This window comes from Pleurodeles waltl, chromosome 3_1, assembly GCF_031143425.1.
Source record: "Pleurodeles waltl isolate 20211129_DDA chromosome 3_1, aPleWal1.hap1.20221129, whole genome shotgun sequence".
Taxonomy (NCBI): domain Eukaryota; kingdom Metazoa; phylum Chordata; class Amphibia; order Caudata; family Salamandridae; genus Pleurodeles; species Pleurodeles waltl.
The window spans coordinates 708,404,890-708,429,630 of NC_090440.1; the positions used below are offsets into that span (position 1 = coordinate 708,404,890).

At 44.0% G+C, this 24,741-nt stretch overlaps 1 protein-coding gene across 1 annotated transcript in view; it reads left to right on the top strand.

Annotated features, from left to right (window-relative positions):
• The window catches only part of LOC138284536 (bone morphogenetic protein 8A-like), a 203,771-nt gene that overhangs the window by 173,912 nt on the left and 5,118 nt on the right, over positions 1-24,741 (top strand). Inside the window, exons 5-6 of the mRNA XM_069223415.1 lie at positions 11,263-11,342; positions 14,063-14,173. Of these exons, the coding sequence (XP_069079516.1) occupies positions 11,263-11,342; positions 14,063-14,173 (191 nt within the window). The remainder of the gene's footprint in view (positions 1-11,262; positions 11,343-14,062; positions 14,174-24,741) is intronic.

The following is a 24,741-nucleotide window of genomic DNA, read 5'->3' on the forward strand; positions in this document are numbered from 1 at the left end:
ACACGTCGCCGACAGTCTTGTCCACTCAAGCTGACGGGGAACCAGATCATGACGTAAACTCTGACTCAGCAGAATCTACAAGGGGTCCCACCCTCACCCCGCGCACGGCAGACGATGTTTGCTAAACCAATTATGCACTACTCACTTCTGCTCCTTATATTCAATAATATGACTCCCCTCCTCTAGCAGCCCGGAAAAGGCTTGACGACTCCGTGGTTCCTTGCCGTGGCGCGTCGCCCGCCGGCGGTCCTGGGCGGCGCTCTTTGCACCTTTGGCAACCCGGGCAGGGTAACTCCATAACTTTGACTCAATGGTTTCCGGCACCCCCTGCTCCATATGGACCGTCCTTTCAACCCGGCAAATGCTGGAACTTTTTTCGCTGTTTCATTATTTTTCTTATTGTTATATATTGTTTTTGAGTGCTTTCTCTTTGGTTGTAGGTTTTGTCACACGCTAATTAATCGCATACATAGCAACAGTGGCATTTGTCATGTTCACCTTATTAGTAGGTTCACATTTCAAACCACTAAGGACACTAACTGGCTAGCCCTGGAGCACAACTGACATAATAGTTCCACAATGGGGGCGATGGACACATTCTTACCTGGATTTATCATACCTAAAATCGTCGAATAGCCCCCCAAACTCAGCAAGGTATCTTGAAATATAAGATACTCACATGGAATATTAAAGGTATGGCAACACCGAGTAAGCGGCAATGGATTCACACATTTCTTAAAAGACATCAGGTACACATAGCCCTACTACAAGAGACACACCTCTCTAAATCCACTCTGGAAAGCACACGTACAAAATGGAATGGTCAATTGCACGGCACCACTTCCTCGTCCTTCGCTCGCGGTGTGGCGATCTGGATTGCTCCTGGGGTTCCGTTTACTATATCGCGCACACAATGCGACCCCAACGGTAGACATGTGATTCTAGAAGGCGTCCATGACGGGTTCCCCTTAGCGCTCGTAGCGTTATACTCCCCAAATTCAAATCAACGCGATTTCCTTGGTACGCTCTCCACTGGCAATCTTAGTGATCCCTCGCTAGAGTGTATATGGGGGGGGCGGCTTCAACACCGTCCTAGATACCCAAATAGACCGCTCATTCCCTCCACTCGCCTCGGCTCCATCCAACCGCACCTCGCAAGCACTGGCAAGTTGGGCCTCCAATAACGGCTTGAGCGACATCTGGAGGTTGGGCCACCCCACCCACCGCGAATACTCTTACTACTCCTCCGTACATAAACTACACACCAGAATAGACATGGTTTTCGTATCCGCAGCCATAATTCAAAAAGTGTGTGCAACCGAATACCTAGGACGCACCATATCAGATCATAATCCGCTCTGCGTAGTAATGACCTGGGGCTACACGCACACTCGCATACCAACATGGCGCCTGCAGACAGAAGCTCTCTCAGACCCCCCCTTCCACGCAGAAATGTCTAAGCGACTGGCTGATTATTTCTCACTGAATAAAAATACAACCTCATCTCGCGCTACAGAGTGGGATGCCCATAAGGTGGTGATACGCGGACACTGTCTCGCGGCCACAGTGGGGGTTAGAAGGACACTTATCAAAGAACTACAAGGTCTGGAGGTTAAACTCTGCAAAGCGGAGGTTGAGGTCTCCACCAACGAGTCCACACTAGCTGCCCTGCACTTGCTGAGAGCTGCCCACAAAGAAGCAGACACAAGACTATGTAGGCACGACTACAGACACTACATGACAAGACAACACGCCGAGGGTGATAGATAAGGCAGGCTGTTGGCATGGCTTACCCGCCAATCCTCACTATCATCACCCATTGGTGCGTTACGCTTGAACTCCGACATCATTATTAACACCCAAGTAGGAATTACCGAAGCCTTCTCCACATATTACTGCACCTTATATACGCCCCCTTCCCACCCATCGGAGCAGCAATTAGCTGACATACTCTCTCTCGTCTCCCAAAACCCACATATCACTGACAATGCCGCCACTTTAGACGTCCCATTACTATAGAGGAACTGCGTTCAGCTCTGGCACAAATGGCACGTAGCAAAACACCTGGCTCAGATGGCCTACCTGTAGAGTATTATAACTCCCATGCCACCCACCTCCTACAACCACTCATAGAGGTATTTAATGAAGCGCGCGGTGTACTACAACTGCCAGACACCATGCGCGAAGCGCTAATAGTCGTCCTCCCGAAGGCGGGCCGTGATCCTCTCGACGTGAAATCATACAGACCGCTCTCTCCTTAACACAGACTGCAAACTATTAGGGAAAATACTGACAAACAGACTACTCCCTTACTTATCAAGCTTAATACACCCTGATCAGTCTGGCTTTATTCCAGGGAGAAGCACCTTTTTAAATATTAGAAGACTACTTCATATAATGCACAGTAATACTGAAATAGAAGCGGTGGCACTCTCCCTAGATATCGAGAAAGCGTTTGATACGCTGAGCTGGGATTACCTTCTACGCACACTCAAAGCGTTTGGATTTGGTCCAGGTTTTATCAGTTGGATTAAAACACTTTACTCCAAACCCACAGCCCGAGTTAAAAATGGACGCGCTATCTCTGAAGCATTCCCCATAGGCAGAGGCACTAGACAAGGTTGCCCATTATCCCCTTTATTATTTGCCATAGCCATGGAACCATTAGCAATCAAGCTACGTAGCTATGCACACATATGGGGCATCACTGAGTTTAATATACACCATATTATATCCTTATATGCAGATGACGCCCTAATATACCTACGTAATCACACCACCTCCATGACAGAGGTGTTGCCAGTGCTTGACTCCTTCGCTCTCGCCTCCGGACTGCGGGTCAACTGGTCCAAGTCAAGTATTTTCCCCCTTACCGCCATACCAACTGATCTTCACATGGTGCTACCGCAATATCAATTGCCATGGTCACACACTACCTTTAAATATCTGGGGATACAAATTTATCACTCCATTGCCGATTTGAAAGAGGGCAATATTGATAGGGCACTCAGTTCTACCCGCAGCTCATTATCCTTTTGGAGCTCACTCCCTCTATCACCTATGGGCTGGGTAGCAATAGCCAAAATGCTCATCCTCCCAAGGTTCTTATATTATTTCACTGTCCTTCCATTATGCTTGCCACACTCGTTTTTCAGTAAACTGCACTCATTATTAACCGACCTGCTCTGGGGCAAAGACAGACGCAGAATAGCGCTAGCTATAACACAATATCCGCAAGAAGCGGGCGGTTTGGGCATGCCTAATTTCGAAAGATACTATGCAGCTGCCCAGCTATTATGGCTATCCACATGGCTCAGTGAAACTTCCCCTCCCGAACGCATAATACTCCAAGCACACACAGCTCCGCAAACGATACTGTCCTCACTCTTATCCGGTCCTAATCGCCTATCCTCAAAACCCACATTTTTGGAGGCAGCTCGTTTCTGCTGGCGCAGATACGTTCAAAGCAAGGCACCCACACTTCCTTACTCCCCTCTGTTACCATTGCTTCAGCTGCCAGGCACCCAGATACTCTCAACACACCATGATACACGGAACATGAGCATACTGAACGTAGGCGATTACTACTCTAACTCCACAATGCGGAACTAGTGGCGCTGGGGTTATGCACACTGGTGCCTTCTTGACGTATAGCGCCATTAAAAGGTTACTTAATAACCTCTGGCGCTCTGGTAACAATGAACCACCCGAATCCCAATTACTTACCACTATCCTTACCATAGGTAGAGCAAAAGGCATCATACCTAAATTATATAAAGAACTGCTAGCTGAGTCTGCTCTGCCCTGCCGCTTGCTAAAGCATGCTGGGACTCCGTCCTCCCTTCTCCTTTATCACAAGAAACTTGGGTCGCGGCTCTCACAACGATCAAGTCAATATCTCGCAATCCTCGCCTGCGGTACACCCAATTCAATTACATCCACCATTCATACCTATCCCCGGCCCGTATCCAAAGAATATACCCAAACACAAACCTGTCATGCCCCAGATGTGCTACTCCGGCAGCGGACTTTTACCACATGGTCTGGAGCTGCCACTCAATAAACGCGGCTTGGCAGCGCGTGACGGATGCCACAGCAGACATCTCATCCCATACTTTGAGGCCCACTCCAGACTCCTGCTTACTTGGCATACGTCACCGCACCAAAAGCGACAAACATATACACAGATTCATTGATCTTGCATTTGTTGTCTTCAAGCGTCTAGTAGCTACGCACTGGAAGGCCCCACACGTCCCATCCCACTCCGCTTGGCTCTGTGACTTACATAGCCGTGCACAAGCCGAAGCTCAGACACTACGCTCCTTACAACACAAAGGTCTGCTGCGGGATGACCCTGAAGTCTGGGACATTTTTGTGGTAGCAATGGAAGCTAGGGATGATACATACCCACTCTAAACCAGTAAGTGTGCATGTATTATTTTTCTTGCTCAATATTTATATCACATTACTCTCCGTTGTCCCACCTGTACTCACCCTTTGCATTAACTTCTTTATTCCCCCTCCCCCAATACAACAAAGCAATACTTTAGTGGGATTCCCTTACAATTATGCTCTTACGCAATCCACGCCTAGCCTTGCCTATTACCAGCTTGGGTCTGATTCCCTTCCTGTCATACAACTCATATCTCAATTATGACTCCCCGTCCCCTATACACAATAGATGCATCCTTCTTCTCCCCCCCCATACCCTCTTAGGGCTGTAGCCAACAACAGGATTGATATTAGCGGTGTTTAGCTGTGACTTTTTTTTTATTTTTATTTTTTTAATAGTTTCAAGTTGCATCTTTCGCACTCCATTGCGCAATTGCGCTGTACCAGTTCATAATTGTGGGCAAACAGATTGCAAAACTATTAATAGTAAACTGTACTGTTGTGTGTGCATAAAGTTTAATAAAGAGATTTTTTAAAAAAAAGGAAATTCTTCCATTTCTAACAAAATTATTTAACCAAATCATAGAAGGAATAGACATTCCTAATTCTTTTAAGGAATCCATAATAGTTAGCTTCCTGAAAAAAGCCAAAAATTTTCTGGATCCCAACTCATACTACCCCGATTATAAATTGTTCATGAAAATCTGGGCGAATCGGGTGGCAGTGGGTCCCCAGGCAGTTATACATAAAGACCAAAGCGGGTCTCTCCTTCAAAGATCGATGGCAGCAAATACACATTTTGTATCACATGCAATAGAATATTTTTCAGTTAACCAACAGAAAGCTGTGATCGTAATGATGGATGTTGAAAAAGCATTCAATTTGGTGAATTGGCAGGAGCTGATTTTTATTTTGGAGAGATTTGGGTTTCTGGCTCAATTTTTAATTATGTTGAAGAATTTGTATTTTGGGGCAGCGGCGAAGGTAATCGTCAAATCTAAAGAGGTAGGGCGAGTTAAAATTAGAAGTGGTATCAGACAGGGATGTCCTCTGTCCCCGGTCTTGTTTACTTTTTTTATTGAGCCTCTAGCCATTAAGTTTTGAAAAAATAACTTAATTGTCCCTCCACTTGCAGGTATGTCCAAAATCAAGTTGTTTGCAGTTGACGTTGCATTATATCTAAAAGCAGAGAGCGAGAATATACAACATGTAATAGAAGAGATCAAAGGGTCCACTAGTGTAGGTGTTTATGAGATGAATGAGGCAAAAACAGAATTTCTGCTGTTCAACACATCAAAATTAGATCTTTCGGTCTCCCTTCCATCATTACCACAGCATCCAATAAGATATTTAGGAATTTTTGTGACCAATACATTTTCCGATCTTTCCCAACTTAATTACACCGCACCCCTTAATAAGATCAAAATGCTGCTTGAGAGATGGATTTTACTACCACTCACACTGACTGGAAGTCTCGTTAATAAAAATGTCAATCCTACCTTTACTTTTATTTCTTTTTATAAACTTTCCCATACGAGTACCAAGTACATATTTTAGAGAACTTGATATAATTTTTTGAACATTTTTATGGCAGAACAAAACACCCAGGGTAAAGAAGGAAATTTTAGAACTGGGGATAGGACACGGGGGCTGGCACTTCCTCATATGAAGACCTATTATGAGGCGGCCCGTTATGGATAATTTGATTAGAGTTTCCATAGCAGATAGAGGAGCTGATAGTTTTTTCTTAATCTAATGGCCAAAGAAGGCGAGGTCAAACTGCTTTGAAGACACAGAAGTTACCCAAGAAATCTAGATGTAAGACCATGGGGATAGTAGTACAGCGCTTTCAGACCCTTTGTAGCTAATGGGAGATCCCACCTTGCCATGCCCACATTCGATTGAAGGAAACTTTAAACTGGGGTTTGAATATTCCGAGCCCTACGTTGCGCTAATGGGAAGAGAAAGGGGTTTACAAATTGTGGGACTTCTATGCAGGTACGACATTAATAAAGTGGGATTAAGTTACCTGGAGATTCAAGTCTAATAGTATGGATCTCCATTTAAGCTGTAGACAAATAATCTGTTTTTTTAAAGCAAATTACAGAAACATAAAGTTGGAAACTGGGTCACTGGTTCATTTGTTCAATGAGAACAAACTTCTAGGGTTGGGCAATTGGTACAGGCTTCTTACAAAAAATGCAAGCCAAATAGTGGTCACAGACTTCCTTCCGAAAAGTAATGGAGAGACCAGAGGTAAGATAACTTTAAGTGAATGGCAGCATATTTGCGAGATGGGATACAAAACCCTCAGGGCACTGAACTACAAAAGGAAGGCATTCCTTTGAAGGTGGTGGACGTATTATACTCCATCAAGGCTTCATAAAATGTTCCCATCTCATCTTAATCAATGTCTTTGCTGTAAGGCAATGGACAGAGGTGATTGGGGGGCATATATTTTTTATATGTTCTTGGCTGCAGCATTTTTGGGAGGAAGTATTGCCGAAATTAGTAAAACGATCCAGGTTTCTGTATCACCTGAACTCGTATTAGCCATATTCCGTTTTTCCCACTCAGTAAGTAAGATCAACAAGCCCTCCCAATGGTTTATTTCAATTGCAACTGCAGTGGCTCGTTCACTGGTTTTGCAATATTGGAAATCTACAAATACCCCCACGGTTAATTTATGGGTGGAAAAGATCAGGAGGACCAAAATCTTTGAGTAAGCATACGCAAGAAGAGTAGGGGCGATATCAAGGTTCTCAGCAGTTTGCGGAGAATGGATGCCACCAGATGCACTTTGGATTATTAGTGATCGAGGAGCTATGGGTGCTTTGGCATAGCGGTTCCCTTCATATTGGCTTGTATAAGATAAAGGGATGGTTAAAAGACGTTGAGGATGGGAAAAGAATCAACAATGTCATAAGACTTATGTCTATATGCTATGTTTTTTCATTTCACTACTCTAACAGTAACGTCTTGATGGACAACCAGATTAATGAATGCACTTTAGTTTCTAGGTAGAGGGTAGCATAAAACGTTTTGTAGACGCACTTTACTGGATTTAAGGCACTTTGAGGGACGGGGGATTTATAAGTCACTTTAGTGTTTGGGGATTTTGCCCTAACAACATTGTTAAACTGAAGTTTGAATACGCACAAATACGCACTTTAAATATATCAACATACTTTAATACTGGTTACTGGCTATGATGAAGAGCTGAAATGAATTATTTTTAAGTCATTTTTTAGAATGTAAATTCATACTCCATTGTTGTTTTCTTTCTGTGTGTTTATTGTGTCCAAGGTCATTAATATATTTTGCATCTCAACCCTGTTTTATAAATAAATAAATAAATAAAAAAGTTGCATGGGAAATTAGAAGTAAAGGTACATGATCCCCCGAATGTACCAAGTTATCCTAAGCAACCACTGGCACTAGACCAGGAACTGCAACTAGATAGGCTGAGATTTGGTCTTAATCATTTGAAAGCCTATTGATATAGGAGATTGTGAGGCTCGTTACAAGTTTGGCGGTGGGACGAGACGGCTGCCAAACTCGTGGGGAGGAGACTGCAGCGGAGATGGCAGTCTTCGCCCCCTGGATCCATTATGACGTTTCCACTGGGCAGACCAGCAGAAACCTCCATATTTGGAGGTTTACGCTGGTCGGTCCAGTGGAAACAGTCTGGCAGCATCGGCCCCTGCTTCACAAGGAGCCGAGGCCAATGCTTTCACACAGAGGGGGCCTCTGGTGCCGTCAGAATACCAGCAGACAGTGCGCATTCCAAGGGTGCTGGGCAGGAGGGGCCCCTGCACTGACCACAACATGGTTGTGGTCAGTGCAGGGGCCCCCCTGTACTGGGTTTCCACCATGGAAAGGCTGGCAGAAACTTGACTCATGATCAGCGTGGCGGTGCTGAACTCAGGGCCTCCATGGCTGACCACAACTCCAACTGCTGCAATGTCGCTGGGAACTATGTTTCTAGCGGGGACAGAGGTCCCCTTGCAGTCTGCCTGCCAAAGTCATAATGTGGCGGTTGGACCGCCTGGAGTGCAGTTGTCCGACTGCCACCAAGGCCGCCAATGTCGTAATGAGGTGCTAAGTGTTAATACTGACCCACGCTGTAGTCTATGCAGTGCAGCCCTGAAACAATTCATATTGTATGCACGTTCAAGAAGCTTCAAGGTTTGAGGACATTCTGGTTGGGGCTTTTGATCATGTAAGGAAGCTGTACATTAAAGTGGCAAATAAGGAAGTGAACTGAATAACTAGCACTAGTGTGAGGTTACTATTCTATTTGTGATAAGGAAATCTTTTTCAACTAATTGCCAGTTGTATAATGAAAGTATTTTTAAAGACAGACTGTGTTGACTTTTCATTGTGGTGGGTGATATAATTAAGTGATATTTTATTTTTTAAACTACTATTGAAAGTATCTCTACTAATTATAAATACATGTACAATAACTATCAATCTAACTCAGCAACACACAGAAGCAATCTTGGTAATTTACATGAATATACATATAAACACAAACATATATAATCTTCATTGTACCCAAAAGCAATCAGTCTTTTTTTAGCACCAAAAAAGGTGTACAATTCGCAAGGTTCAAGCAACTAGACTGATAAATATCAGTAGTTTGATTTGCAAATTAACAAAAGGTTATTCAGGAGTTCAGATGATTCCTCAAATACTGCAAAGTTCTTTCAAAATGATCAGTCAAAATATCTCCTGAGAAAATAAATTAGAAACTTGAAATCCAAACAACAGATTTCTGATCCCAGGCATCTTCTTGCACTGTCCATGTCCAGTAATTCTAGAAGGCAAGCACCTGTACCTACTCAAGTGAGCCCCAACTATCCAAACCTTGTACAAAGTCAGGATCCTCCTACAAGACTTGAAGCAGGAGATTCTGATCCACCCAATGTCACAGGAAAATCAGGGGCGATGCGCAGGGTGGTCCACTCCCCACATCACATTACCGAAAGACAAGCTAGTGTTCACTTGTCAAGTTGATGGGAAATCCCTGCTTTGTCAATAGATGAGAGTTGGAGTCCAGCCCATGACAGCCATGAAATCAAGTGGCTTCTATCCTCTAGAAAACATGCTTCCACTTGTTTAGACTCCAGAATTCCCTTTGTAAGGTGCTTCAAGAGCCTGGCTTGACGAGTGTGCTGGGGATCATTAGAGGTGGGTTTTGACAAAGAGTTACGCTTCTGACATGAAACCAAATTTTATCATCTGGAACTTTGGAATCTTAATTGTGATTACTTGGAACTTATTGTCAGAAATAGATATTTTCACCTGAAGTATAATGAGTGCATATCTTAGCAACTTTACCTTCAGAAATGATGCCAGCTGTTGCCTATTAAAGCTGAGGGCATGGCACATGACTGAATAGTTTAGGGAAGGTAACAATCAGTCCTGCAGAGTAAGAATCACTGTCCAGATAATTATTTATTTAATCACTTTTATAGAAAGTACCTAAATAGGGTGATGACTTCTTTGCCTAGCCAATGTGCACCAGAGTGGACTGACCTGTATAAAACTCCTGACCCTTCCAAATAGGTCTCTGCTTGAGACATACTGCCTGATTAAGATTTTGGCAGAATGGGTACCGCCGTCGAAACAGCATCGGATGCTCCGCCCACCTCGTCGGGAGTCCGCCTGCTGAATTATGATGTTGGCAGGTTGCTGATCGAGAGACTGCCAGAGTCTCACCGACTCCGTCAGCCATTCGCTGATCGCCTCGATGACGGCTGGGTAAAAGTAGCTGTCAGAGGGCAGTACAGACAAGATTCCCGCCATCCAGATTACGAAGTGCCTTTCCATCTAGCCAACTGTGGCAGGGAAACCTCCTGCTTCGAGATGGTGGAAATAAAGGAAATGGGGTGCAAGCTCACCCATTTCCTTATTTTCCCTTCAGTCTCTGACGTGGACCTATTCGTCCATGGCCCCCTTCACAGCAGCAACTTGACACCGAAGAAAACAACCCCGTGGTGGACAAAATCCAGGTAAGTACCTTTTGCACTTTTGTCCTGTTGACTGGACTGTGCACATATGGTCTGGACTCCAGCAATGGAAACATATTTTGTACAAGGTATTTTTTCGCGTGTCATGCATATGAGTACATTTCAGACTTATTTGGTCAAAATGTACACACCCGCATCAACACAAATATTCCTTGAATTGCTGACCGCGTCCCGCAACGGTCCCCCACCATCAGAAACACTGCCGCTGGCCAGTGGTGACATCTAAATACAGCATATTGAAGAACGCTGAGTCTATGGAGAATTTGAGACTGTGGCCACAGCAGAATGGTGGTGAGACTGCCAAACTCATAATCAGGCCCATACTATGAATGGGATCAGGGCAAGAGCTGAAGACGCTTGCTCTATATAATGTATTCCACTTGTATTCATCAGAACTTGTGATGGTGTGAGCAAGAGGGTTTGCACATCGCAAAATTGAGGTCAGCCATATTGACCTGTATATATTTTGACTTCACAATATCAAGGTTTAATATATTCTCAAGGTAAGCATACATAGGAAACTATAGATTTACTATTCTTGACTCCACACAATTTCTTTGATGATATATTGATAGTCCATATTGTGGAGGGAATGTACGTGCAGGCTGATATTAAAATTTTAATATTCAATAAGTGAGGGATCTCTCTTGCACCAGCTCTGTGATTCAGTGATCCGTGGAAGCCCCACAATGTATATGGTTCTAGAAGATTTTTAAACACTCCTGCACTTCCAATGAAATGTTGTCTTGATGAGGAAGCAACTGATTAAAGGGGGAGGTCAGGTGCTTCTGGTCTGAGACTTCCTCACCCTAATGTTTCCATCTTTTTGCAGATCATGTTCACAGCAACGAAGGGCATCAAGTGTGCAAGAGACATGAACTTTATGTCAGCTTTCGGGACCTTGGATGGCTGGTAATGATCTTTATTCTTTCACTGTACCATATCCTATCTCGACCACAGAATAGCAGTACACTTCCACTCACACCTCATGCACTACATCACTCATTTCCTATCTAGCCGCTAAAGCTGGAGACACACCTTCATCCAGGTCTCACTGGTGCTAGCTTAGAAGTAGGATTCTAATGAGAACTGTCAGTTCCAGACCAGTGGTGAAGACAGTCTGTCCCATATCTGTTTCTTCTGGACAAAACGGTTGCTGGCCTGTGATTTCCCTTCCAACCATATCCTTGCTATTTTTCCACATAGACCATTTCCTTATCAAGGTAGGATTAACCTAAATTAACTATTTTCTCCCCACTGTCTCCTTGTATTGTTACTTCTCTTGCCAATTAATACTTTCCTTTTTTTCAATTAGCTTAAATGTAACACTGTTGTGGTAAATGTACCCACTTTTACTTTACTTACCTGTAAAAATGTCCTTTTGTTAATATTGTATGAATTTGATTTAATGTTTTAAAATGTATTTCATTAAATTAATTTTAATGTATTGATACAATTTGATTTCCGTTACCTGGCATTAATGATAATCTTGTTTCTATCCATTAAATTAACTGAAAATAATTGAATTAATTAAACTTATTGTAAATGTAATACAATTGCTATAGTCCTGTTCCAGGAGTTAGTGGGGAATTTAGCTTTCTCACCTTTTTAGTAATTTTTATGATTTCACCTTTTTAATTATTGTTTAGCACCACTAGTTTTTATTAATGAAAACCTTTAGTTAAAACTAACTGTAATTGCGTTATTAATACTCCAGGGTTAAAATCACCACCCTTTTTTGCACAGCTTCTTAATAAATTGTGGTTCGAAATTAAAAGTAGTTGTAAAGTATAATCCATTTTTTTTTTTATTTTTTTTTATTAAGAAGCTTTATTAAACTTGTTTTTAAATAGTGTAATACTTATCTATATATATATATATATATGTATATATATATATATATTATTAATAAATATATATATATATATATATATGTGTATATATATATATACATGTGTGTGTGTTATTAATGTAATAAACATATTAACTTGGAAAAATCAAGAGGTGGTGGACGAGGAAATGGTATCCCTTGAGGAAATGGTAAGACGAGGAAATGTCTGCAAGGAAATGGTATGTTCTCTTTCTGTCCTCCAAAAATAAATGGGACGATAGCCATCAAATTGAACTACTGACTAGAGATAATAACCTATTTTGCATCTGCAAACACTGATGTGAAAAATCGAAGTATTTGCAACTGCAAAATCGGCATTTCCCACGTACATATCCCATTTTAGAAGTTGGTAACCTCTACTGAGTCTTAAAATAGGATTCTGTGTGGTTACCAATTCGCAATTGGAATAGGATGTGTTGTGGGCCTTCCAAATTCTAAATCGATGGTTCAGTGTACCAGTTGTTTGCAACCAGAATTCTAGTTTCAAACCACTGAAAAGCTATGACTCCCATGTGTGGGTGTTAACCTATTCGCAAATGGGAAGGGGACCCCTTTGGCCTCCTTTGTGAATTGGGGTAAAAGTTTCAGGAAGACTAAGCAGTGGTCCAAAGGGCCATTACCAACACTCAAAGAAATGTAAAAAACCAAGAACTATTTTGGCTTTTTTTTTTTTTTTTTTAAAGCAGCCCGATTTCCTTTGAGGGAATCGGGCTGCTCTAAGAATAGTCATCTTTGTGATGGTCCGCTGGCCCTTTCAGGCCACTTTCACTGTGATTGTGATCAAACAAGTTGAGTACTAGTTTGCAACCTAGCTAATGAATAATAGGTAGGTTGGATTCGTATCTCAATCCAAATCCTTGTTTTTCACACTGACCTATTAGTAAATAGATCTCTCTGCAAAATAAGATTCTGGTTGCGAAAAGACTGGCTGCAAATTGTGAATGCTTTTTGCGACCAGAACATTAGTACATCTGGCCCATTTTCTGTATAGATAAGTTGATGGCTATTGTCCCTAATATTTACCTTTATAATAATCCACCTCCGTACACTGGATTCAGGCATCAGTGTATATACCACACCCGCTCAGTAGTCCGTACTACTGTGGCCATTCCCTACAGGCCCTTCCTAGGTGTCTGCAAGCGCAATAATTTACCTGGCTTCCTATATTCTGAGCTCAGACCTAACAATAAAAACCCATACCTTGTCTATACCTTGGCAAGAAGTAAATGTCTCCCTTAGGGCTCTTTGCTATAAGAGTGCATCCACCACGTTGCATCATGCAACCCACCCTCCCATGTAACGCATGCCATTTCCTTGGCCTTCATAGAAGACAAGAATGTCTGCTCTTTACCTAATGCCTGCTATAGATTTGTTATCCTCTGCTTGACTTAGCCCTTATGCTTGCGGTGATCATGTCTCTTTGGCCCAGCCATGGCAGTGAGAATCCACCAGTCACGTTGGACCTCAGCATAGAAGAGAATGTTTGATTCTCAACTGAGTTCTTGCTCTAGCAAGAAGACCTGTTTCTTTTCTTGGCTTCCCCATAGACTTTCACCTGCACTGTCTGAGACTGCCTGTTTGTTACTTATCTTTTGTTCCACTCTTGGACTGAATGCTCACCACTCACTAGGTCTGCCCGAGTATGTAATACCTCCTTAAGCCACACTGTAGACTTAACAGTTGATGCACTTTCAAGTAGGGATTATACTTCAGAAACCAATGGCAAATGTTCTTTCCCCAGGATTGGGTGATCGCCCCGCAGGGGTACTCAGCATATTACTGTGAGGGGGAATGCGCCTTCCCGCTGGACTCTTGCATGAATGCCACCAACCACGCCATCCTACAGTCTCTTGTGAGTATAAAGGGAATTTACCAAGTTGGAGTAAGGTTCTGATTCTCACACTGTGCACACTGTGGGTGGTAAGTGAATAATGCATGTGATAATAGGCATAGGTTCACATGCACAGGTGCATTGGGTAGAAGATGGAGGAGCACCGAGTATGATAGAGCAGAGCATTGTGGTGGGGAGTACCGCACAGAGTAGGCGAAGTGCACTGGAGCAAGAGGCTCAGAGAACACAGGCCAATGAGGGTGGGCAGAAGAGCACTTGGTGCAGGAGTGAGGATCACAGGTGCAGTAGTCATAGAAACATGAAGCACAGAAGGGAGTATCAAAGTGAGCAGGAGTATCAGAAACAATGATCACATCACCTTGGAGCAAGACTCGTTGTTCCTTCATCCTCCTCCCAGAGTATTTTACAGTAGCAAGAAAACTAAAGGAGTCAGTTAAAACTTATCATAAAAACTTAGCTCCATCCGCCTCCATGCCCACCCCTTCTTCCTATCTCTGCCTCTTGACTGACTTCATAATTCCTTGCCATAGTAAGCTTCTCTTGATCTCTGGGCCTGTACAATTGAACCCATTAGTGTAAGTGAGTTTTTCTGCATGTGGATCCTAAACTTATGACAGTGGATTCCACCTCCATCTGCATCTACTTATCTGAGCCCCAATGATCCCTAGGAGCAGTTCTGACACTGGGTGACTTGTTAAGGAAGGTGACTCTAGAGCTGTGGGGGTCATGCTGCGTTTCTCTCTGTGAGAGGGGAAAGGTACATACATGGAAACCCACTTTACACCTCTGCTGTTCTTCTCCTGCGTGACATTCTAAGGATTTGTTGTGTCCTGGGCAAGATATATTTGGGGGCCAACTGTTTAAACAACTTTGAATGTATTACCAATTTTGGCTTATTCAAGCCCTTATGATGCCAAATAATATTGAATTCCATGCAAAACCTTCAGAAAGTGGCGCATACAAAAATGAACGAAAGCTCAATCTGCCTGGTGTCCATTGACCAATTAGTACAAAAAAGAAAGCTTAGCTTAAACCAGCATTGATAAAGCCATTTCTGGACGGGAGTGGTGGGAGGCAAGATGGCGGCCACGTGAGGACGGTTGTTTGTTCCCCCTTCCAACTGAATGTCTTTCTGAGCTCCTGTCAACACCATCTATATCAAATGGAGTAAAAATGCTTAGCTGTTGGAGTGCTTAGAGTTCTTTGCAGCCATCCCTTCAGAGTGCCGCTCCATCTGGATCAGCTGGTGTACTGGTGTCAGTCTCCCTTTAGGCTGGGACATTGCTACATTACTGGTATGGCCCCTAAGAGTGTGAAGGGTCCCAAGTCTCGTAGTGGCAGCATTCCTGTGAGGGAAGCAGCTATGGGTCTCCGGCGAATGGGGGGGGCCCTTGTGAAAAAAATCTGCCGGCAGGCAGCTGTTGAAGATTAGCCCCTATGGCCCCGGCACCTCTCAACTGGGTCTCTTCAAGCGCCTGACTCAAGTGAAGCAATCCAGTCCAATAACTAATGCTGTCATTATGGAAGGCAGCGCTGCCCTTGGTACTCACCAGTTTTCTGCTGCTGCGAGGCATGGATAAGGTTTAGTGTGGGACTCCCTTGTAGATGGCGGGGAGAAGCTGCCTTCAGCAGAGGCTGCGGCCTGGCAGCTGTACTGGAGGCGTAGCCTTCTGGTGGGTCCTCCTCTTCCATATGGCCGGGTGGCTCTCCTGAACCTAAGGAATCAATCACTACAGTGGCAGCACTCTCCCCAGAGCTAGGCACACGTGCTGAGGAAGGCAACGGCACCACCCAGAATGCAGTCTTAAACACTAATCCTCAAGGTGAGGTGAACTTGCTTCGGGAGCTCGCATTCAAGGCTGGCAAGGCACGTACTGATGGTGGCTCCCTGGATATTGGGGGCACTGTGGACATAGACGGTGGGGTTCCTAAAACTGCTGTACAAGCCCTTGCAAGTCAGGATTCTGGACAGCTAAGGCTGCATACAGACCCAGACTCGGGGGGAGATCATTTTTTCTTCTTGTCTGATTGGTCAGATGAGGACCTGCAAGACACTGGAGGGTGCCGGAGGAAAGGTTCTGGAGAGAGTGCCTGAAGTTATGTCAGCAGTCTGGGCCGCCTGGATAGTAGACATGGGCCAGCACCTGGAGATGTTGAGTTGGTTATATCCGGTACTGTAAGAAAGAAGGATAATCTGGTGAAAGGTGACTTTAAAGCTGAGGCTAATGTGAGCGTCAAACGGCATAAACCCCTCTGGGATTATTCTGTGCCTCCCCGCCTGAAAGGGACATGCTGGGAGGTGGAAAGTCGGCTTTAGACTCCTCAGACTTGGTATCTTTGGAAGCAATTTATCAAAGCATCATGGCTCACGGGAAGAAACCCGGGCAGAAAGCCACAGGTCTCAAGCTGCCTATTGCAAGTTACAAGGTGCTATTTGTTGTGTCACCAAGACTTGCTCGGAATTCTTGGACAGGATGGGGAGCTATAGGCGAGAATTGCAACTTTGGAAACTGAGTCATCGACTCAAAGTGGTGACAGACTTACTTGAGGCTCGGATGTCAGATACTCAGTGGAAACCAGAAGACTTTAGAAATAGGTTTAGGTGGAACAATCTGAGAGTTGTGGGTATTCCTGAGGGTTTGGAGGAGGAGAACACACGTAAATATATGGTCAAACTCTTTAAGGGGGCCTTCCCTGAACTTTCTGAATGGGCCTGGGAGACCGAGGTTTAGCGAGCCCTTTGATACCCTTTTAAATTAAGCACTCGGTGGCAGGAGGGCAACAAGCCAAGGGCTAGTCTTTTTTGGCAATTTTTTGCTGCGACAGGCATTTTTTGATTGGGTTCATCCAGATCAGAAACGATCTTTTGAGGGTTGCATATTCTCTGTGAGGCCCGAGTTCTGCCACATTACCATCAAAAGAAGATGGCTGCTTACACAATTGATTCAACCCTTTTAGAATAAGGGCGCTCAGGCTTATTTGATGAACCCCACAAAACATAAAGTGGTGGTACAAGATAGGGCCCAAATCTTTTTGTCAGAAATTAAATCTAAGGAGTGTCTTGATACGCTGGACCCAGGTTAGGCTATGTAGAGCATTTAAACCTAGATCAGTCTCCCTTTGGCATTGTTTTCTCATCTCTCGTTTCTCTCCTCTTCTTCTTTTTACATGTTCGTCCACTTCCAATAAGGAAGTCTGAAAGAGGGACAGGGGGTCCAGATGGGCCCATAGTTGATCATTGCATGTCATCCTCCGCTACATGGTAAATAGTGGCAGTAAGCTTAACCCAATCTGAACCGAGATATTGCAAACCAAAAGCGGATTTGCCGGAGTTTCCCTCTGATGACCTTATTGACAGGGTCCCAAAACACTTTGTTATTATTTCTGTTACCAGGCCCATTTATGCAGAAAGTTCTTTCTACACTTGAGAGTATATTTATAGGACAGCTTAGCCTCCCTGACCTCACTGATATCTCTAGGGTACAAAGAGATTGCTTTACTTAGGCGGCGATTGGCAGCAGAGCAATGCTCGTCGAACCTACCTGGACAATCATGGGCTGACCGAATGGGTTTCAGCAAATTACTCCTAATACATAAACTTAAATGCTGATAGCGGGCTTACAAAACTTCCCCACTCTCCGCTACTAGTCAACCCATAAATGCGGGCAACATATTTTTTAGAAGGAGACTGAGCGTAACCTTTGGGTCCTTCAAAAACCAAACCAGTCTAAGACCATCTCTTGAGTGTTGGGTAATTTCAACCTATACTGCAGGGGGTTGTCCTTCTGCACAGGGAAATGCCTTTCTATGGCAAGTGCATTTTGCCCCCCCCCCTCCATTGCGTCTCCACCATTGTGGTTTCTCCATTGCACCTTGAGAGAACTACTGTAAAAGGCTCTTTGTGGCATCAATAATGGACACCGCCTTCACCCCCTTAAAGTGGGTATAGTAGATCCTTCACCCTATTAAAATGTATTATATCCACAAGATAGTTTAAAGCTTAAAAATATACCTCAACTATCTCCCTCTATTGCCAAGGAGACCCTCATGGCCCAACTCCTCATACTTATCCCCTAATTCGTCCCCACAAGGCAAATATTTGGGATGATGTGTGGCACCTGACCCAATTGGCTTCAAACTCAAGGTAAACTGAAACAACTCCTCAAAAGAACAAAAAAAGAGTTAGCAAAACCATTATTACAAACGTTAACCAAATACAAATAAAAAGAACTCTAACTGTCTTTAACAAGAAAAGCCTGCTAAGCAGGACTGCCCGAATCAATAGTCAACACCTCCATCTTAAGATTCAGTTTCACCCATATCAAAAGACCACCCCTAGCTCTCTCCTGAGAAGATGGTAAAGCAGGGCTGGAGTATAACTAATAATTTTAACACAGATGCTTTCAGAGTCCCCCTCCACTAACCCAACATATAACTATGTTCAACATACCATTGTTAAAAATATAGCCTCTGGTTGTCTCTGGTCTGCTGTTTTTGTGTCAGCAAAACAATTTGCATTCATTTGCAAAATACTAATACTTCTTTATTCTAGCCAAACAATATATCCTACATTAGATCTTACATATTCTCATGGCAAAATACATAGAAAAAAGTTCTTTAATCTCACAAAGGACACACCAACACTTTGTACAGTGATATTTTTTAATTATCTTAAATGTATATACTCTGGTAATATCCCTTATACTGATGTAGTATAGTATTCTGAATTGGTTTATGTAAAAAAAATAAAGCCATTTCTTTTCCCAACAACATTATTCCACGAGGAATTCAGTATCAAACAAGATTTTTGCTCCCACTGTAGGAAAAGCATGCTAATGGTGACTTGGTAGCTGCTTAGTGGATTAGTGCATAGCATTAAAATACATCAGAATCCCTTTTGAGTGGGCCTCGGGGCACGCAGGTATTACTGGGCCCAAACATGGGTTAAGGCCTTTTACTTCATATGTGCCTGTACCTGACATACTATAGATCCTGAACAGCTGGGCCAAATACTCCTTCTGCACTTGACTCTCAGGAAAGTGTGGTCCGAGCAGTCCAAGGCTCCCTTGAGAGGAGGTGCATACAGAAGAGTGAACACAAGTTCACAACTCAAAATGCGCACAGCACCTGCAATAAATAATTTTCCAGCCAAATACTCACCTTTATGGTAAGTACTTTATTTCTTCTGCTAACTCCACAAAGGAAAAATATGACATCCACAAACAATTACATAATCCTCTCCTGAGGCTGGCGCTCTAGTGTTTCTTTTGCTCACTCTGCTCCTTTAGCGATTGTGGTTATTCCCCATTCGCTATTGGTAACATCCAGAGAATACCTCATCAGTAGTCAGTCTCAATAGTCCACTATGACTCTAACTTAAAATCAATAGGGTTCTCTAGAGCTACTGTGCTAATTTAGCAGCAAGTACTCCCATGGCAAACAGGCCTGAAACCCGTCTTACCCACCCCAGCAGGGTAAGACTAAATGTGCCCCTTCTGCGGGTGGTCACAGTGGCTACAGCTGAGTTCAGATGAGTTAGTCACATGTGGCTGCACTCAGTGGGAGCTGAGTCTCTGACTTTTGGTCACACTTCTGAAGTGACCAGAGGCTTTCAGTAGCTCCTCCAGCAGGGTAAGGGCCTGATTCATTAAGGTAAATGTACAATTTTGTCTAAATTTACACTTTTTCAGTATTCACAAAACTGCATTTTAATACCAAGTTTACTAGGCCAGTCCTACCTTTATGTGTTTGGAGTTATCCACCTCAACTGCAAAGTCTCTGCACTTGTAAACTTATTATTAAAATGCAATTTTGTGAATGCTGAAAAATGCAAACTTACATAAGTATGTTAGTTCAGCTTTGTGAATCATGCCCCAAGAGCTTGGTTCACCTCCCAGTAGAGCGTGGCTGCGACAACCCTGTCTTGGCTCCCTCACCTGGGTGATGGTGCACAAGTGCTCCCATGGCGCCCTTGCATCTCTGGCACAGGGGCAGAACAGGTAGCGCTTCTTAGTACTCCAGATGAACTCCTCCGACATAAGGAGCCACCGAAACTCACAGTCCTCCTGCCCAGTCGGCACAGTGAAATTCTTCACTGCAGCTCCTGCTGGCTGATCGCTACCACACAAGGCTACAGCCTTTTCCTCACAGTAGTCTTTTTCCACTTCAGCCCCTCCTGGCCTATGGGGTCACTGTCCACTACTGCACAAGGCTATGCCCTGTTCTGCATATCAGCCCTTCACACAGTGGCCCCTCCTGGTGCACGGGGTCACCAATCCGTCACTACGCACATGCCCCAGCCCTCTCGGTGCAGCCCAACACACAGCTTACTTCACGGCAGACCTCTCCTGGCATATGGGGTCATCAGCTTTGTCCTACACACAGGCAGTGACCTGATCGTTGCAGCAGCCATTTCCTCACTTCTTGCACAGGGAGTTCACTTGACAGGACACCCCAATGGACCTTGCTCCTTCCAGCGCTCTCCTTTTTCTCGTAGGGCACTCTGGTCCTGGCAAGCAAGCAGGGACTGGTGCTCCAGGGGAGGTAGTCTTGGATTCCCTGGATGATGTCCCCTCACCCAGCAAGGAGACTACTATGCCTTGACTCACAGCCCTGGCCACAGACAGAAGTCTTGAAGAGCTTCCCTTCCACACATAGCCCATCTGGCTACATGGCAGATGACAATTTTTGGGATCTCAAATCAACTTTCTTATAGTTCATTTCCAGACGCCAAGGGCCTGATTTATACTTTTTTAGCGCCGCATTTGCGTCATTTTTTGATGCAAAAGCGGCACAAATTTACATAATATAAATGAATTTTGTAAGTTTGCGCCACTTTTGCATCAGAAAATTAAGCAAATGCAGCGCTAAAAAAGTATAAATCAGGCCCCAAATGTGTTTAAGGTCTGAGCCTTTGAGGTTTTATGTTTGGGCTCTGCGTCTTTTGAAGTGCCCACTTCTCTGCTCCCAATTTCTCTTGAAAAGCAGTCTGTCACAGCAGGAGTGCCTTCAAAGCTGATAGTGACACAATACAGGCCATGGGAGTGACTAGAGTTTGCTCCTGGATGTCAGCCACCGAGATATGTGCATCAAGAGGTACGTCCAGGGTCCCCAGCAGTACTCTTTTATGATCCTCTTGTCAGCCCCATCTCCTTCCTGGGATGTGCCCAAGTCCTGCGGACATCTCACTTCATCAAGGAGCACCCTTTGAAGTGTACAGGGGAAGCCTTGCTCTCCCCTCTCAGTGTGTGTCCAACCCAACTTTCAGGAATACAATAATACACAAACCTGTCAGAGGGGACCGTTCTACCACCTCTGCATGTTTTGACATTTGGTCTGGGTCTCCCAAAATGGCATCCTGGGCCCTCCGTTTATTGTGCCATTCACAGACAAACATACACCCAGAGCATTTGTACGGCATGCACGCACTGCACAGTGCTCTATCCTCCATATAGTATACTACTCAGAGGCACACATACATCCAGCACTTGAACTTAGCATGCACCCACTGCCCAGCACTGTTTCCTTCATCCACTGTACCACTCATAGGCACACATATATCCAGCATATCCATTTAACATGCATGGACTACACCCTTCATGTATTGTAGTATTCACAGGTACACATACAACTACACATACAAATAGCATGTGCATTTATCATGCACGCACTTTTCATGTATTGTACCGCTCACATACACCCAGAATATGCATTTGTCACGCACGCACTGCACCCTTCGTGTATTGTACTACTCACAGGTGCACATACATTCAGGACATACTCACTACATCCTTCAGGTACTGTACCACTCATTGGCACATATTCATTCAGCACATCCATTCATCATGCACACAGTGCTCAGTACTTCATTATCTCTGTATTGTACCCTTTCCAGGAACACACACACCTCTGCGCTGCACAGCACTTCACACCAAACTGATTTAGGCCAAGGGTAAGTTAAGCACACAGCAGGGGAACTTAAAAAATGAGTGAGCCTATAGGCCTCACTCCAATGATAAAGATTAGAAAGGACCTGTTCACTCCTACTGATCACTACTTGGTATGCTGCCACCACCACGTTTGTGCTGATTAACTCCTGGTGAAAGCAGTGGCCTTCCCCCACTATGAGGGTAGGGGTTTGTGCTCCCCTCCCAGTCCAACATGACCACAATCTCATAAAAAAGGCCTATATCATGGTGCACTTGCATGATCCATGTTTGTCGCTGACAACAAAAAAATCTGTATTAAGGATCCAGACATCAGTACAGTTGGGGACTCACAGCAGGGGTGCAGGCCTATTATCATGCAGAGGCCTCTTTTCAACCCAACATACAACATGCATATAGCACTTGAAATTGTTGGTTTAGTTGCAGGAAATTAGAAACCACATATATATCTCCCTTCACTACTGCCGTTCTTGCTACAACAGTGAAAATCCATTTTCTGCTCTGAAGATTTTCAACATTCCAACAGTTAAAATCTGAAAATGTTCTTCTAATTTCTCTTGCATTGCTATGTCTCTTTTCCCCTCTTTACATGTGTGCCCTTCTCTGGCTAGACGGTACCTGTGACCCTGCTGACTACATGAAGTGGGTTGTGGCAGGATACAGTAGCAAGACTGAGACATAAAGAGAACAGTGTGAAGTAGAGGGAGACGGGGTGGAGATAGAGATGTTGTAGAAAGATATGTGAAGTAGGGAAAGAAGTTAAGTAAATAGAGAATGGTGAGTTAGCCAGAAGGAAAGAGAAAGAGAAGTAGAAACAGGAATATGTAGGTAGCGAAAGAATGGTAGAGAAAGAGCGTTAGAGAATTAGGTAAGGTTTAAGAGTGAGGTAGAGAGCTAGAGATAGAAAACGGAATGGAGACAGAGGATTACAGTACCCCAAGAGGTATGGGAGAATGAGGGGTAATGTAGAAAAAGTAGTTTATTAGAGAAAGATCAAAGCAGCAACAGCCTGAGGTAGACATATGGAGATGTGTTGTAAAATAAAGAATTGCAAGGTAGAGAGAGGTCACAATGAGAAGCGATATAGAGCAAGCATTTCCAATGCAACGAGTCTCGCGTTTGCTCGAGTTAGAGTGAATTCCTAACTGGACTTTTCTTGCCACACACATTGAAAATGAAAGGAAAAATGAAAAGTACAACAGTTGACATAAGTGAGCCGATCCAAAGCGCCAAGGCCACCATGAGCGTGTTCGCAAAGGAGACACACAAAAGGATAAAGAAGTTTGCTTGCAGTCAAACGTATCGGAAAAAGTGCAATTATCCATGGAACAGGGTCGGTCCCCAAGGCAGTAACAAAACTGCCCCAAGGAGGGACAAAAGTAAAGCATTTACCAATGATAGCAAAGGATTTTTGAAAGGAAAGTCCACGAACGCGGGAGGTGCGAGTGGCTAAAAGCCCACATAGATAGCAAGACGTCGGAAAAACAGCACTTGTGCGCTGCTATGCTCGACCTAAAAATGGATCAGGTAAAGGTAGTAGGGGGGAAGAGAAAGGAAAAGGGAGTGAAGGGTAGAAAGAGAAATGTAGTGCAATGCAAAAATGGGAAGTTGAGAGACATAAGTGAAATAAAGAGAGGTAAGGTTGATAGAGTTGTGGGATGGAGAAAGAAAAAGAGATGGTGAGGAAAAGAGATCTATAAAGAAAGAGGTAGTGAGAGATAGTTGAGGTGAAGGACGAAACATGAAATGGAGAAGGGGTCTAGAGAGAGATTTGCTTCTGTGAGGGGCAAGGACAAGAGCCGGTGATGGAGAAAAAGAGGTAGAGGTGTAGAAAGAGAGATGGCCAGAAAGGAGTAAGAGATTTAGAGAGGTGAAGGAAATAGAGCATATGTAGAAAGAGATGACTGAGAGGTGAAGTGAACTTGAGAAGTTAGGTAGTGAGAGGAAGAGCGGTGGGGTAGAGTGGTGAGGTAGTGAGGGAGATGTGAGGCACAAAGAGAAGAGATAGATGAGGGGAGTGGTGAGGTTGTGAAAGTGCTGAGAGGGGTAAGTTGGTAGAGACATGGAGAGAGATAAAGTTGTGTGAGAAGTGGAGATGGAAGAGACTTACAGAGGTGGTATGGGAAAAGAACAGTGGGGTACAGAGAAAGAGATAAGATAGAGAGACAGTTGTGGTAGAGAGAGGGCTCGGGAGTGACAGGCAGTGAGGTAGGCACAGAGAGTGATAAACAGGCAAATTCATGAGAGTGGTAGAGAGATATTAAGTTGAGGGAGGTGCATTTGGTTTATTGAGAGAAAGGTGAGGTACACAAAGGTGAGATAGAGAGGATGTAGGCACACAGAGCTGCAGAAACAGAGGTTTGCAGGGAGGGGCTATGTAGAAGAGATGAGGTGAATTCATGAGGAAGACATGACGGAGAAAAAGTATTGTTCAGTATAACTGTCACCAGCTGCCTGAGAGTGTGGCAGACCAGGCTTGCACACAGTTTCTGTTAAGCATGCTAAGTTCCCAAGTTGGAAAAAGAAGCCAGTTTTTATGAGCATTGATTATTAAGGCAAGAATTTCAACTCTCATATTCACTTTACCGGGGGCTGGCCATTCGGGGGTGAGGTCTGTGGACA